Here is a 16163-nt window from a genome sequence, read left to right on the forward strand (position 1 = left end):
GACACTGGAAGCAACAGGAGGAACAGGTGACACGGGGGTCACCACAGAGACAGAGGAACACTGAAGCAGCACAAGGGAACAGGCAGGGAAACAACAATAAAAAAACAGCTGGGAGAACCTGGGTGATCTAACAAACATGGATTAAAAAAACATTTGCACGTTGGGAAATGTTTTCAGTCCTGGACCAGATCCATTTTAAATTTAATAAATCAGGCCAAGTGTGTGAGAGGCAGTGCTGTGGGCTGAAAAATCCTTTGTCCTTGCTGAATTTTTATTAGTTTGCTCTCATGGTGTTTATGTCACACAGACTTCTGCTAAACTTACACTAACAATGAGTCACAAAGAAGTGGCTGCACACTGACAGACACAATACAAAAGAGCTGAGTTTTGTGATTTATTGGTGCTGTCAGCAGTAGCAGGGGAGAACTGATAACAAAGGTTAGTGAAAACCTATTTGGGAATTGATCTCCTAGTATGAGTATAAGAACAATGATAAATGGGATGGACACTGACAATGGGACTGTGGATGCGTAAAATAAATGATATTGTGATCAAGGGAGATCATACAGCTAATATCAGAGGTACAACAGTAAAGTTTAATGCTATGTGGAGTATCTGGATAAATAATAAAGGGAAACCTTCAAGTTCAAGTGCCACCAGGACCCCCCTCCTATTTGATTTGAAAGTGTCCCAATTGTCATTGATAATTTGGAAACCTTTGTTTTATGGTGTGATATGTTATGCATATATTCCATACCAGATGTAATACATATTTGATCCTTCAAACCTTGGACATTTTAGTCTAGTTTACTTGAACTTTGGACATTGTTGCACTGGGTCAGGGTAATATAAAGAAAAGAACTACCCCCTGGGGTAGATTTCAGGAACATTCAGTTATTGACTAGAGTTTAGCTTTAACTCCTCTTGTAACCTTCACACTAACATATCCAGTAATTCCCACACTAAAGCCTAACACTACATCTCTGAATAATCTTCACCATAATTTTCTATTTATCCTTAACACCAACTCTTGATGTATTCATAACATTCACCTCTCATGTAATCCTCTATGTAACACTAATATTGTTATTATTTTGTAAAGCACCAACATATTACACAGCGCTGAGTACCCTACATGTCCATGTGGCCCTAAAACTAAACTTCCCTGTAATATTACCTCTCATTGCCCCATTCCAGCAATTATTGGATTAATTCTGAACCATTATCTTTCAGAAATAATTACCACCCCTGAACAACCAACACTGAGAACTGCTGTGGTCACAAAGCCAAAATCTACTTGGTCAGGTGAGCAGTTAATATTAAGGAAATGTTAATTTATTAGCATTTTATTACAGTATAGGCAATGGTAATTTCTTTGGTGGCAATGATATGGTTCCCCTATCCACGGTCCCATGTAGTCTGCTTGATGAACTCCTGCATGCCAGGTACATCAATTTTTGAGGACCATTGCTTTTTTGCCTAATATGCAGACAACATAGAGCAATACTTTGCACTTGTTGTGAAATGTAGCCATACCACTTGTCTTGTCTTGTCTACATCAAAGATGGTGTTCAGTAGCAGGCTCAGGTCTTTTGAATGTCTGGACAAGGGAGGATTATAAAAGTAAATAAAATGAATAAAATACACTAAAAGCATATCTAATCTTAATGGATGATTTTTGTTGGAATGATTTGGTGACCGGGTCTCTCGGGTGTGGGTGGAATGGGGGAAATTTGCTCTGTTCAGGTTTTCACCTTTAATTTATTTAAAGGGTGCATGCCTAGGTAAATAATCAATGTCTTACAGATAAGTTATTTGAATTACTGTCATGCACCCATAGACCCAAACATTTGCCATTTGTCATTAATTCATCCAATAAAATTTCCTAACAACCCTAACCCAAAGGAAACAACAAGAACAAGATAGAATATAAAAGAACGAGTGAAGAAGAATAGATGAGACAGAGAGAGGAAGGAAGGGAAAAGAAGGGGGAGGAAGGGGATATATGCTTCTAATCAACAATGAATTGCCGCTAACACGTTGCCTTCAGTACCGAGATCCACATTGGTGAAAATAAAAAGGGTGGCCGATACGGTAAATATTATTCACTCAGTTAGAGTCTGGGGTATTAACACACTGAATTCTGAAGTAGTACTGTATTGAATCCAGTAGAACCAAGTTTGAGCGAAATTTTCAGCCTTCTTAGTTCTTGTGGTCATTATTTCTTCCATACAATAGATATCATGCACTTTCCCCAGCCACTGGCCAAAGCTTGGGGGGGTTCACCTGCTTCCAGTATGTTGGTATACAGGCCTTTGCTACATTACTCAAATGGCGCAAAAGTCAATATTTATACCTTTTCCTGGACATATTGGAAACATGGAAAAGACGCAGCGCGGCTCTATTCGTTTAGACGTAGACATAGTGTTTGCATCTTTATTTGCTAAAAGCGGTAACCCGGTAGGTAATCCTATGGGAGGTAACAGTAAATACAGCCTTACCTGATCCGCCGGCGCCCCGCGTCGTCCATCACCGCGATTACCTTACCTCTTCTTCTCTCTTCTTCTGCAGCTTCTGCATCCAATGAGTCACTGGGGAGTTCCCGGTAACGTCGGTGTGTGTGTACGTTGCCGGCAGGGCAGGGCGGGAAATTCAAAATCCATTTGTATTGCATTCAAAACAAAATAACTGTATTGAATGCAATACATGAATTTATATGTGTAAAAGCAGTACATTGTTTTCAAGAACATTTATTTTACAGTATATATATTAGTATTAGTATAATGTGTATTTTTTTTTTTAAATTAAAAAAAATTAAAACTTTTTTTTAAATATATATATTTTTTAATTCATTCAATTTATTTTTACATGATTAAACATCATCATAAAAAACAGTTTAGACATATAAAACTAGAAAGAAATGAACTGCTAGGGAGGTTAAACTGTTGGTGAGGAGAGCAATCTAAGTAGATATGTTAATTGTATCATGCCATGTGCCATGTATTTAATGGGTAACTCTGTTTCCAGCCTGTGATATGGCTTTTTGTAGTTCTAGGAACGTAATTGGCTTATCCAGTATGTCCAGAGCCTCTTCAGAAACACCGCACAAGCCAGAGTCCTTAAGATAGTCTACAATCCTGCCAGTGGCACCCCCAGAACCTATAGGATTCGTGTCTGCTCGTAGATTGGATAATTGTTTAAAAAATGTATGGAAGGTGTGTGCTATATCTTTCGTGGCATTGTTCATTCAAATTTGTACGTGGATACTCTCTTCGTGCGTATAGCCCTGACAATTATTGGCGTGTTCATAAAAAAATAAAAAAAAATTCCTACAAATATTCAGTTTTGCTTTGGCCTTAGACCGAAACATGGAATTAATTTGTTCTCTAATAGAAAAACATTTGCCTTCTTTATTGTCTTATTATAAGACAATCAAATATTATGACACCAAGTGGCTGATTTAGGGTTAGGTGATGTCACAGCCACTGATATAGATACAAGTGCATGATCAGGGAATGAATCTGAATCTGATCTCAGATGTCAACATCAGTGGGATGGCATGGAGAGTAACAAAAAAATAATCTATTCTAGAGTACGTTTTGTGCACTTGTGATTACAATGTGAAATCTTTGTCATTTGGATGCTGAATGCACCACATTTCCACCAATTGGTGGCTGTAGAGCAAAGACTTCAGACGTGACATGAAAAAGGCAGGTGAGAGGAGCCCTTTGGAATATCTTGACTGGGATTCAGTGTCATATTAAGTCATATTAAAGTCTCCTCCAATAATACCGGGACCTGCACCATGTTGCCCAACAGCCTTAAGCATGCGTTCCAGAAAAGGACAATTGGTTTGTGTTTGGTAAGTATATGTAAACAAACGTAAACACTTGTGAGTCAGTGGAGCCCTGCACAATAATAAATCTGCCCTCTGGATCCATGTGTATCATGGTCAAGGACCATAGCATGGATTTACTCAAAATGATGTAAATAGATTTAGAGTCAGGGGATGGACAGTGGTATGCTACCTAAAAGTGGTTGTTTCGCAGAGTATTTTTGTCATGCCTGAAGTGGGTATCCTGTATAAATGCAATGTGACATTTCATCCCACCTAACTCTCTCAGCAAAATGGACCATTTGGTTGGTGAATTCAGGCCTTTGGCATTGATCGATGTAAGTTTTACTGACATTGTGGTGTGAATGGCTATGATTTAAATAACAAGCTTGTGCCTAATAGGGTAAGGTATGCACTCGGTATAGATGTGGCAATAAAAGGGTTAATAGAGAGGGAGGGAAAAGTTAGAATAGATGGTGGGACCTAGCCCTAAGTAGGTTCCAAGTATTGGAAAGAAACACTAACCTCCTGTGGAGGTAGGGTAGCCTAATTGGGAGGTGTGCAAGCAATGACAGCCGAGCAGTACCCGCAGCTGTGGCCATAGGATCAAGTGTAAAATATAAATAGAATCAATCGTTTGTAGAAAGCCCAGGAACTTAACTTAATGTACTCCTTTAATCTACCAAGATATATTGATAAGGGAGGAGAGAGGTCCTCCTCTTTTAACTATAAACATAATACATAAAATGCCTATTACTATTAGTAAGTAAGGCAAACATCCAACTATAAAACAATAATTATAAATGAGATTATTTTTCAGTAACATTGAACCTTCTATGTAATGGAATAAACCTGGCCTGAAGGCACTTAAACAGCACTCGGTGTGAGTTTTGAACACACAATGCTATAACTCAACATCAGACTTGCGGCCAAAAGCCTACATAAACAAGGAGAGTTCTCATGGAGATAAATAAACAAATCTTCTCCTGTGTACCAAAAGGGTATGAGGAAAGTTATGTCGCACAGGGAAGAACCTTGTTCCCAGTATTCCTATCCACAAGATAGCACACAACCGAAGATAACTGTTGGACCAAGAAGGAATAATATTGACTTTTCAGGGTTCTGGCAGGACCCTACTAACAGCAGCCTGCGAGGGAGGTGGCCTTTGAATCCTCTGTCGTCTCTTTCTAGCGCCCGTTGATGGTGTGCATAGGAGGGTTCTCAACAACTCCTCTGTGGTCTTCAGCCAATCATGTAGTGGAATAGGATCTGACCCCGGAAACTCAAACAAAGCTGGCAGTGCAAAGGTGGCGTTGTTCTTTATCACCACCAGGTGAAACAGCTGACCCCAATGATATGTGGCCGTGTGTGTTAAAATATGTTCCAGCAATGGCCTTAGGATTCGGTGCATTCATAACATGCGGCTTGATAGATAGGGTAGATTTGAATACTTGCCCCATCAAAATCTATAGGCCCCTTGAGCCATGCTTTCCGAAGGATCAAATCCTTTAGAAATTTAGTATTTCACTCTGCATAGGACGTCTCTCAGGTATTCATTGGAGGAACCCCTACTCTGCCCAATTCTATGTACGCGATCCAGTTTTATGTCCACTGTGGTGTCACGGTCCAGAACCATGTTCAATATAGCCACTACTGTGTTCCGCAGGTCAGAGCTGGACGTAACCTCTGTGATGCCCCTTAGCCTCACATTATTTTGGCACCACCGACTTTCATGGCCGTCTACCCTCAGTAAAATAGATGTCATTAGGAATCACATTTGTGCCTGCAAGTTCTCCAGCTTCGCTAAGCTGGGGTCGGATTGTGTGGAAGAGGTTTATAGCCATGGGGAAGCAGGTGAAGACACTACTGAAGGACTCCTGTGTATGTAACGCTGATGCCTCGTCAGATAGTGCTTCAGCTCCTATTTCCTCGGGTAGAACACATGGAGAAGCCATATTAGATGTCTCCCGGCCTGCATTCTCTGCTGTATCAGCGGGGAAATATCTCAAAAGGTTTGCTTGTCCTGGTGTCTTCTTCGAGCCTTTAGATCTCTTTGATCTGGGCATAAAGATAGGTGGTATCTGACGTTGGATTACCAGAGACGACTGAAATATAGCCGGTGCTGGCTCAGTGATACCATGGATCACTGCTCTCGCCGCCATTACCATGCCACACCCCCCCAATTTGTATTTTAACTACCAGCAGAATAGTGCTCCTATTCTTTTAAGGTAGGTACTTGCTCTTTGGGTTAGCTGAGGTTGGGTACCAACCAGGGTTAATTTGTCACTATGACAGTCAGTAATGCAACGGTGTGGTTCACCCCCACAGCTTATGTATGCTTGAATGTTTATATTGATGGAGATTAGATTCATAAAGGTGTCTTGATAATGAATCACTCACCAATTTAAAAAATAAGTGGTACAACACCAGCCTGGTATTCATCTTCTTGCACTTATTGGTCTGTGGTGTGGTCCAGGTTCTGCCAAAAACTAATTGCATTAAAATGTTTTGTTTTTCTTCATACAGGTAAATGTGCACATGATGGGGACTGCCCTGAGCATGCCCTATGTCGGGGCAATTATTGTTATTGTTCACATAGTATGTGCAATTCCAGGGGACTGCCCTGAGCATGCCCTATGTCGGGGCAATTATTGTTATTGTTCACATAGTATGTGCAATTCCAGACATCTTCCTAAATGCATCACACTACTTCATATGGGCGATGAATGCACAGGTAAATAGCATACAGCATATAACATCCTAAAGATCATAATATGATCATATAAATGTTCATTTCAGTTAATAGGTGATATGACCCATCGGGTTACAGCATTCCTAATGATTTTAGCATTGATTTTTAGGTTTAAGGAACCCCTGCTTACAATTATTATATTTACAGCCCAATAAACCACTAAAATCCATAGACTGCAGACATAATCAGATATGGATTATGAATGTAATGTGCTTAGTATGTTTGAATCACGGAGCAGATCGGTTTTCTTAACCCCTATCTGCTCTACAGAATTATGATGGATGGGTGGACAGGATCAGGTAGATCACTCCTCACCATTTGGTTGTCCTAGCTCTCCCTTTGCTTTCTGGCCTTTTAATCATTTTGTCCCCGCTTCACATGTGGGCATTATCTAGCTTGGTCTGCATGCAAATGCAATCACTCCAGAATTGTCTTCATATGAATAGTCACTGGTCATAGGGAGTGTCTGAGACTGTGGACTGGAGAATGGATCTTCTGCAGCCCCTGTAATGCTTAGGCCAGGGCTATAAAGAGGGATTACATAGTGCAGGGTTATGTACTAAGAGGGAACGTACTAAGGAATACTACCCAGGGGGAGGAGATGGAGGTTTTTATCTCACATTAATTCCAGCAATTATTCTGATTTATATTTATTTATGATTTATATTTCAGATATGATTATCACCACTGAACAACCAACACTGAGAACCTCATTGGTCACAGACCCAAAAACCACACAGCCAGGTGACTAAGGGCAATACTTAGCACATATTGTGAAATTTAGGCTATGTATACATGTGCAATAATTGTCATTGGAAGGATCCTGTCGATTACATGACCCTTACCAACGACTAACGACTGAACGAGAGCTGTAAACAGAACCGCTCTGCTCTATGGAGGGGGAGGGGGATGATGGAGCAGCACCCCGCTGTACTTTCGCCTCCTGACTTTTATTACGATCGTTCGTAGTCCATTGTCCATAGATCTGCCGGGATAGTCGTCCAGACAATGGACGACAAGCGATGTACACACACAAGATTCTCGTCCGATAACGGCCCGGGGGGGGGGGAGCCTATTAAATTGAGGGCCTGGGGAAAGACGCCCTACTGGTTGCTAAAATATCACATTTTAGAAAAAAACATAAATGGGATCGTAAGTCAACCGCAGTTTGAGGAACCTATAGCAACCTTTGGAGAAACCCTGGGGTTCCACAGAACTCTAAACAAGAATGCCGAGCCAATATAATGAGAAAATAGGACTCCCTGACAATAGCCACCAAGATACATAGAGATAATGGGCCTGATTTATTACAGCTGTCCAAGGCTGGAGAAGGTACAGTTTTATCAGTGAACCTGGAATGAATATAGTCCAGGATTTAAAACCTTTGCATGCAAATAGCAAATGACTTTAAAGAAATCCATTCCAGATTTGAAAAGTCTATCCTCCCCAGTCTTGGAGAGCTTTATTAAATCAGGTCCAACATTTCCAGCATGGACTTACTATTATACTTACTATTTTCTTGCTTCTTTTAATAAACTGAAAGATTTAATAGGACTCATTTATTTTTCTAGAGGACAGGAGATGCCAACCGCAGCATAACAAGGAACTGGAAGAATGTGAGACATCTATGAACCAGGTGTGTATTGCTGCCCAGAGTTACTGTAATATGACCGTCCTATGATGGACCTAGGATTTACCTGGTGAAGTCAACAGTGCTTTCTGAAAATGATCTGGTTTATTCCAACAACTCAGTTACATACTAGTGGGTTTGCAATACATCTATAGGGATAGTGATACGACTATGGACTTTAAAAAGCACTGCGTAATATGTCAGCGCTATATAAACACTGGCTAATAATAATAATAATAATAATAATAATATATACTCATTTATTACTCGTCTCTCCAGTGCTCCACCATGTCTCGCTCAATTATGGTCACCACCAAACTATGTAATAACACAGCATTCATGTTTTTTCTTTACCATAGAATGCATTTTGCAATTTGTTGAGGCAAAATGCTCATATTCAAGAAAGCTCTTGTCACCGAAATGACATCAATGTTACTGTCCAGGTAAGAAAATTTAATATGGCTCAGATAGTCTTAATCCGTAGTTATGCAAAGTCTTAATAGTATCAAACGAGGATTTCATCCTTTTTCATAAAAAAATTTGTTCTGAAATCATTCTGAATTTTTTCATCAACAAAAGTGTTTACTTTCTTACAGGACATTCTCCATACTACACACAATGGTTTTGTGGCTTTAGTATGAGGATGTGGTGGAATACTAATATATTAGGATTTTGCAGCACTGAAAGAAGCCTTCTCTTCTTTTTTTTTTCAACTTTTAAACGCTTTGAGTGCTGATTGCCTTCCTCCTATGTTTACCAGCAGTAAGGCCTGTTGCAGGTAGCAGACCACTAAATGCACAGACTCTGGGCCGAGCCTTTTGTCACCTAAAGGGGAAGAAACATTCCCCCAGAGTGACGTCATGATGCCAGAACCCACCCACTCCAGAGACACAACCTGCTCACCTCCTTGAGCCTGCGATGTCTTCTGGAGACGTGGACCGTGGCTCTGGCTGGTGCGTCCCCCCAAGCAGGGTCGTTCTCTGTTCTAAAGAATACAGGTAGTCCCCGGGTTACATACAAGATAAGGACTGTAGGTTTGTTACTAGGTTGAATTTAATGTAAGTTGTAACAGGTACATTATTTTAAGTCATGTGTTCCTGGGTAGAGAAACTCTATCCAGGAATAGGGATAGTGCTCCCTGATTGGATGAGAATAGCTTTTACACGAATTTGCGCTGTCCAATCCCATGTTTTTCGGGTGGGGTCTATCCGAATTCGAACAGCCATATTCGGGTCGAATATAACGACAACCCAAATTCATTTATTTATGAGTCTTCAACTGTCTACAAATATTTGACAGTGGTCAGCCATTCCAGATGCCAAAGATTCTTGTGCAAAAATAGTCTCCATAAACAAAAGTGGTTGGCCAGGGTGGTCTAGTCTGGCCAATTGTATGTTTCTGATCAGTCTTAACCAGGGTTCTAGAGGGGCATACAAACCTAAGGATGTCCTTCCACCATTATGGTCTGAATAGGTGAAGGCTCCCTAATGTCTGAAGGTATCCTAACCCTGTATGGTATTTATTGCTTTTGTCTGTTTATTTTTATAGCAAGTTGCTAAAGAGTTCACACAAATTCTTAACCACACGACCTTGAACAATCTGAATACTTTAGAGCTACGTTCTGCTGTCACCTCTATAGTGGAGACTGTGGAGACCTCACTGTTGGTAACGTTCTCAAAAGAACCTCAGAACCAAAACATCAGCACGCCGGAGCTGGGTGAGTGGGCAGACACAATGGCTTCCATGGTGTAGTAAATGGTTCCCGGCAGCAAATATTTCTTATGTTTAAGACTTTATTTAAGATCTAACACCATTAATCTTTTGGTTATGCACACACACATCCATAGAATTTGGTGATTCAGGCATTATTCTTAATTAGTTCATTATTATATTATTAGGGGTTAAACCATTGTATTCTTTTTTGCTATTTTTGTCCTTTTGGAGTATTTTCCTCATTTCTTAAGTCTACTTAGCAAGTTAGAAAAATATTTCTCAATTTCCTGTTCATTTCCCTGTTGTCGGACAGAATTACAAATGATATTTCTTAATGAGCAGATATCATGTAATTCATAGTTAGATTTCAATGGTTATAACTCTATAGTCCCTCTATGATTCTTTGTCTCTCCTGCAGAGGTTCAGATGAAGGCTTCCATAGACATATGTGGTAGAGGAGACAATACTATAACCCTGACTGTGATTGACAACACCATGCAAGTCCCATGTTCACATGTGAGTGGAGATAGAGGTGAGAACTGTTTCTACATAGATTATTAGCTTGGAAAATAAAACTGTTATCTGTCTATCTGTTAAGTCCAACTAATAGAACAAAATGTAACTGGAGAATATCTAGGGGTGCAGCTTAGGCATAGATAAAATGTGTAAATTATAAAATAGTAGAAGGTAATGTGGAAAATGTTCAGATTTCTATTCTGAATAGTTACACATGTAACTGAAACCAAGCAAAGGTGGAACCAAGCAAAGAGGAACTGAATTTGTTGATGGGTGGTGAGCTTCTGCCATTATCAGCAAGCATGCCCAATATACTTGCTGATTATGGAAATTACTTGCCAATGTGCAGCAGCCCTTCAGCGATGACAGGTCCAGAACTTGTAAATGTTTCGTCCTAAGAAGGCGCCATTCTGACCACCAGCTCCACAGTGGACTTCTGAGAAGACAATGATCATATTCCACCACTGGATAGCCACTGATGATGTAAGTTTTGCACATGCACAGAAGTTACATTGTCTCCGGCAGCTGGCTTTGCAGTGTTCTCCCAAGACCCTTTTAGCTGGGTGCACCACCAGGCACTTTTCAGTAAACACCGGCTGTTTTTGGGCGGTTACTGGAGCTGGGTCACAATACAGGGGCTGCCACCTGCCTACAATTTCTTCCCACCCAGCTTGAAAAAAGTTCTGTGTTGAATACTGCTTTGTGTGTGGCACTGCTGCACACAGAACTGGTCTCTTCATGGCACAAGCACCATACAGTGTAAAGAAAATTGGTATGGCATTTTAAAGGTATTTCTGCACCAACAACTTTTGAATAACCTACCATCATTGTTTTGTTTCCCCAGAAGAAATACTTGCATCTTAAATTATATACATTAATGAATAATGACCTGTGTGCAGTGGTGGTTAATTAACTCTATAAAAAGCACACGATATGCATTACAGTGCACAAGCTATATTTGCCATATCATTCTTTCTAGATGGAGCAATCCTAATTTCCTATAAAGGATTGGAATCCATGTTGAATGGAAGCCTTCTTGGGGCATCAGGTGACAACGATCATAAAAACGGAGAGGCAATGAATTCCCCCATCATAAGTGGAGCCATCACTAGTTCCAATACAGCAAACCTGGATCCTCCGGTGACCTTCTATCTGAAACAGTTAAAGGTTGGTACAAAAATGGAGAAATTGTTTATTTATATCTGTGCTTTAAATTAACTATCCCATCACCTATCAACCTCAACTGAGCATATTTATGGATATCATTGTATCTTAAAATTAAATTCTATCTGGTTTTACCATTTGGTGAGGCAAAAAGAACATTCACAGCGTAGAGCTGATCTGTTTCAGCCTCTTATGTATATGGCTTCTACAAACTGGTTTAAGTAAAAACCTTGAAACTGGATATTATCCTTCTGTTGGATACTAAAATAAGAAAATTTTATACCAAAGCTAGTTTTTTACATACATTTTGGGCTATTTTTACATGCAATACAAGGTGCACCAATAACATGAAAGTTATTGCATTATGGGCTTTCAAGCAGAGTAGAAGTAGAAGCTGTTTGTCTTCAGGTTCTCCCCTTGGGCAGAGGAGAGTTGGACTGTGGAGGAGTCACTGTTCTGATTCATTTAGTTGTTGTGTATAATTGAGCTTGAGCTATTGAACTTTCTAAATAACAGGCTTTACGAATAAACAGGAAAGCAACAATGCCATTACTACTGATTGAAATAATCACTATCAAATTATGTATTTTAAACATGTGTAAATGTACTCCAGCAATTACTGTTAAATATCAGTATTGTACTCACTTTACTCTCTTCAATAGGAAGTTCCACCCTCCTATACTTTAAAATGTGTGTTCTGGGATATCGAGCAAAAGAGTTGGTCAAGCCATGGATGTGAGACCAAGAAGTCTGACAAAGTGAACAACACTCTCTGTGTTTGCAACCACCTGTCCACCTTCGCTGTCCTTATGGCTCCCAGTGATATCCAGGTGATGTCAAGTGTAATTTCTGTGTTGTTAAATGAGAACTGTGATTTACTGACAGATTCTTTTGTAAGAACAGCCTTCCAGTCAACTGGAAGTATTCACTTGGATCATTTCTAAATAACTGGTTCTCATATGATTCTAGGTGCATTAAATAAACAGGAATTTTCCTTTTACACAATTGAATATTTGCACAGTTTGTGAAGATCCTACAATCTAGGAGGTGGGGGAAGTCTCAAACAATATGGAGTGATAGGAAGGTAGTGAGGGTTTTAAGAAAAAGAAGAAGACAAAAAGTCAAGTTTGAAAGTAGAAGCAACCCGAATAGGACGAGGAAGACCATTCCAGAGAGTCGGGGCGGCTCTAGAAAAGTCTTGTAGCCGTGCGTGTGATGAGGTTATGAGTGAGGAAGTCAGCAGTAGGTCATGGGAGGAGCGAAGAGAGTAGCAGGGGGAGTATTTTTCTACCAGGTCGGAAAGGTAAGTGGGATCAGAACTGTGGAGGGTGAAGTGTGAAATGAAAGCCAATGAAGAACTGCAAAGAGATGCAGAAGAGGTGGAGTGGTCGGAAGGATGGATGAGTCTGCCTGCAGCATTCATAATAGATTGTAGAGGAGAGAGTCGGTTTGGTGGATTACCAGACAGGAGGAGGTTACAGTAGTCCAGACGAGAGATGATAAGAGCGTGTACAAGGAGTTTGGTGGTCTCTGGGAACAGGTAGGGTGGATTTTGAAGATGTTGCGTAGGTGAAAGTGACAGGACCTGGAAATGTTCTGAATAAGGGGGGTAAATGAGAGGGCAGAATCAAGGGTGACACCAAGACAACGTGCCTGAGGGGAGGGCCGAATGACAGTGTTTTAACTCCTTTTGTAAATCAGCTTTATTTTGTGTAAATGATGGTTGTACTTTTGACACATGCAAGCCAACAATAGTACAATCTGCAGATGAATAAACCCTTTAAAGTTTCCTCTTATCTACAGGAGGATTATGGTTTGGTTTTGATTTCTCGCATTGGTCTGAGTGTGTCGCTTGTGTGTCTCTTCCTGTCTCTCCTCACATTCACCTTGTGCCGGTCTATAAGAAGCGCTCACACTTCCATCCTGACAACTCTGTGTGGATGTCTTTTCCTGGGACAACTACTGGCCCTGCTGGGCCTGCATCAGACTGGAATTGAGGTAAATGTGTATTACAAACCAGCACACCGAGTATATGATCACCAAACCAAGTAACTTGAGGTTACCATCTGTGTAAAGTGGAGATACAGGTAGCTCAAGTGCTATGAAAATCTTGACTTCAACTTGAGATTCAAACTTGGTTCTGCCCCCCTTTTGTTCCTGAGGTTCCCTATAGGTTCTATATTATTGTTCGAAGCTTCACTAACCATTTGGGAGAAGCCAAAATTTTATTCCTACCTTTTTTTTGATTTAGGACTTTGTACTTTTCTTTTGATTTTTGACTTTGAAATTTTCTTTTGATGTTGGACTTCAGCCTCCCCCGTAGTATTTTCCATTTGTACAGCCTCATCTACTTAAGCATGAAAATCACTCTATATAAATAGAGTGTAGTCTAATTCTTTGTGTTTTTACTGTTCCCCCTATGTTTCTCAGGTCCTTTGTTCTGTGATTGCTGGTCTCCTCCAGTTCTTCTTCCTTTGTGCCTTCTGTTGGATGTCTCTGGAGAGCGCCCTGCTTTTTATGACAGTCCGAAACTTGCAGGCCATGAATTACATGACATCTCAACGTTCCCATTTCCCATATGTGTGCATGACAGGGTTTGGAATTCCTCTCATCATCATTGTTATCTCTGCAGCAATGCGACCAGATGCATATGGAACAAAAAAATAGTAAGCCGTTGCCATTTCTGTGAATTATTATCCTTCTATGTATTATACACCAAGTAACTGTACTTTCTCCACTTTATCCATTCCAATATTCTATTCTCTATTATTTAAAGCAGAACTTTAAGGGGTGGCGGTGGTGGTGGTCCTTTTGACCAGATATTAGGGAATGTTTAGCAGTATCCTTCTGCATGATTTTGGCCACCTAGCATTTCCAGGAATCTTGTCTGCAGGATAATAACATTACCATCTGTATTGCATGAGGAAGGGGTCCCATGGAATAAGTGGACCTTACGTGTTGTTAAAGTCTGCTTTAGACATTCTCAAATCCTCCCCTTAGATATTTTCTTCTCGTAAGATTCTCTTCTTTACACTTATCCAAGTTCCTGAGAGCCTCTTCTACAATAATCCAAATTCCTTAGTCAAAAACCTTTTTGAGATTCTCCTCTTTCTACTAATTCTCCTTCCTGAAATTTTTCTCTTTTCACCAATTACTCTTTCTGATTTTGTCTTCTTTCTACTTGTTAACTTGAGATTCTCTTGTACTCTTCTTAAAATACTGCCTCTTCCACTCTTAAGCTTCCTAAGATACTTCTTTCTTTTGCAGGAGCCCTGCCTATGACTATTTATTATTTTCCTTTATCAAATGGCTAATACTTCCAAGGTCCTTTTTCCAAGGATTACCATTCTTGAGATTGTCCTCGCTAGATTTACACGCAATGTAATAAAAATATATTCCTGTGCTCTTTCTAGTTGTTGGCTCAGACTTGATCTCGTCTGGAGTTTTCTTGGTCCAGTTTGTGTGTTTATCACTGTGAGTATATAAAGGAGACTATTTGTACTGAATTCTTATCTCTAGCTAATTACATTTTGGATTCTGGGTGGTGGTTATACAAAGTATAATTTCAGATGCACCAATATTGGGGTGAGTGGGTGACAGATATTGGGGGAAAGCTATCAGTTGATATGGAATGTTTCGTTTAGCAGGTTGTCATTCACCCAAGATATGTGGAAGCACAACAGTAAAATATTTGTTCTAAAAATGCAAGGTTATATTAAGTTTCAAAAGATCCAAGTAGAAGATCTTTCCCAAGATGCTCTGATCAATGTTAAAAATTTTTTTTTTTTTACAATGTCATTTCTTAGATAAACTTCATTCTCTTGGTTCTTACCTTTGTGTTACTCAAGAAGAAGCTGTCTTCTCTCAATGCAAATGTTTCAACTTTAAAACACACCCGGTAGGTATGGCATGTATGCAGGTTTATTCAGTAAGGAGAACTACTATGTGCAAGTATAGAAACACACAGCAGCTTTCAGTTATATCTCTAAATGACATTTGATTGACACATTCTACATGACATTGCATTTTGCATACCCTCATTATTCTTTTAATTGCTTGAATAATTATACTTGATTAAAATTAGTGCTGGTCGAATATCTCACTATTCGACTCGACAGCTCGATAGAGAAACTCTATCCAGGAACACATACTACAGGGCTGCAACAGCGATCCTGATTGCTGTTGCAGCACTGTACTAGTAGTATGTGTTCTTGGATAGAGTTTCTCTATCCAAGAACACAGGGCACTAGCTGTGATGAATAGGGAAACTTGTCCCCATTCAACCTCTAGTGCCTGGGGATCGCCTGCAGTCACAGCTGTGACTGCAAAGTTCCCACAGCTGCAATCATTGATGAGCTCAGTGTGCAATCCCTGGGGCACTACAGGTTAGTTAGGGGATCACACACTTTTCACAATGATTGCAGCCATGGCTGCAATAATTGAGAAGATGCCCCACACTAGAGGTATCTCTTACTCTGTAACACACTTTCCAGCATAGTAATATGATACATTTGTTACATTTTTCTCACAGTGGATAAAAGAAAAATGTAACA

At 40.0% G+C, this 16163-nt stretch overlaps 1 protein-coding gene across 1 annotated transcript in view; it reads left to right on the forward strand.

The window, feature by feature from the left end:
• The window catches only part of LOC140322325 (adhesion G protein-coupled receptor E3-like), an 88800-nt gene that overhangs the window by 14184 nt on the left and 58453 nt on the right, over window positions 1–16163 (forward strand). Inside the window, exons 6-19 of the mRNA XM_072398904.1 lie at window positions 1234–1305; window positions 6362–6378; window positions 6449–6569; window positions 7260–7331; window positions 8159–8223; window positions 8577–8660; window positions 9766–9934; window positions 10349–10462; window positions 11426–11613; window positions 12273–12440; window positions 13414–13608; window positions 14041–14276; window positions 15024–15084; window positions 15417–15508. Coding sequence (XP_072255005.1) covers window positions 1234–1305; window positions 6362–6378; window positions 6449–6569; window positions 7260–7331; window positions 8159–8223; window positions 8577–8660; window positions 9766–9934; window positions 10349–10462; window positions 11426–11613; window positions 12273–12440; window positions 13414–13608; window positions 14041–14276; window positions 15024–15084; window positions 15417–15508 — 1654 coding nt within the window. The remainder of the gene's footprint in view (window positions 1–1233; window positions 1306–6361; window positions 6379–6448; window positions 6570–7259; window positions 7332–8158; window positions 8224–8576; window positions 8661–9765; window positions 9935–10348; window positions 10463–11425; window positions 11614–12272; window positions 12441–13413; window positions 13609–14040; window positions 14277–15023; window positions 15085–15416; window positions 15509–16163) is intronic.

Source organism: Pyxicephalus adspersus, chromosome 2 (genome assembly GCF_032062135.1).
Source record: "Pyxicephalus adspersus chromosome 2, UCB_Pads_2.0, whole genome shotgun sequence".
NCBI lineage: Eukaryota > Metazoa > Chordata > Amphibia > Anura > Pyxicephalidae > Pyxicephalus > Pyxicephalus adspersus.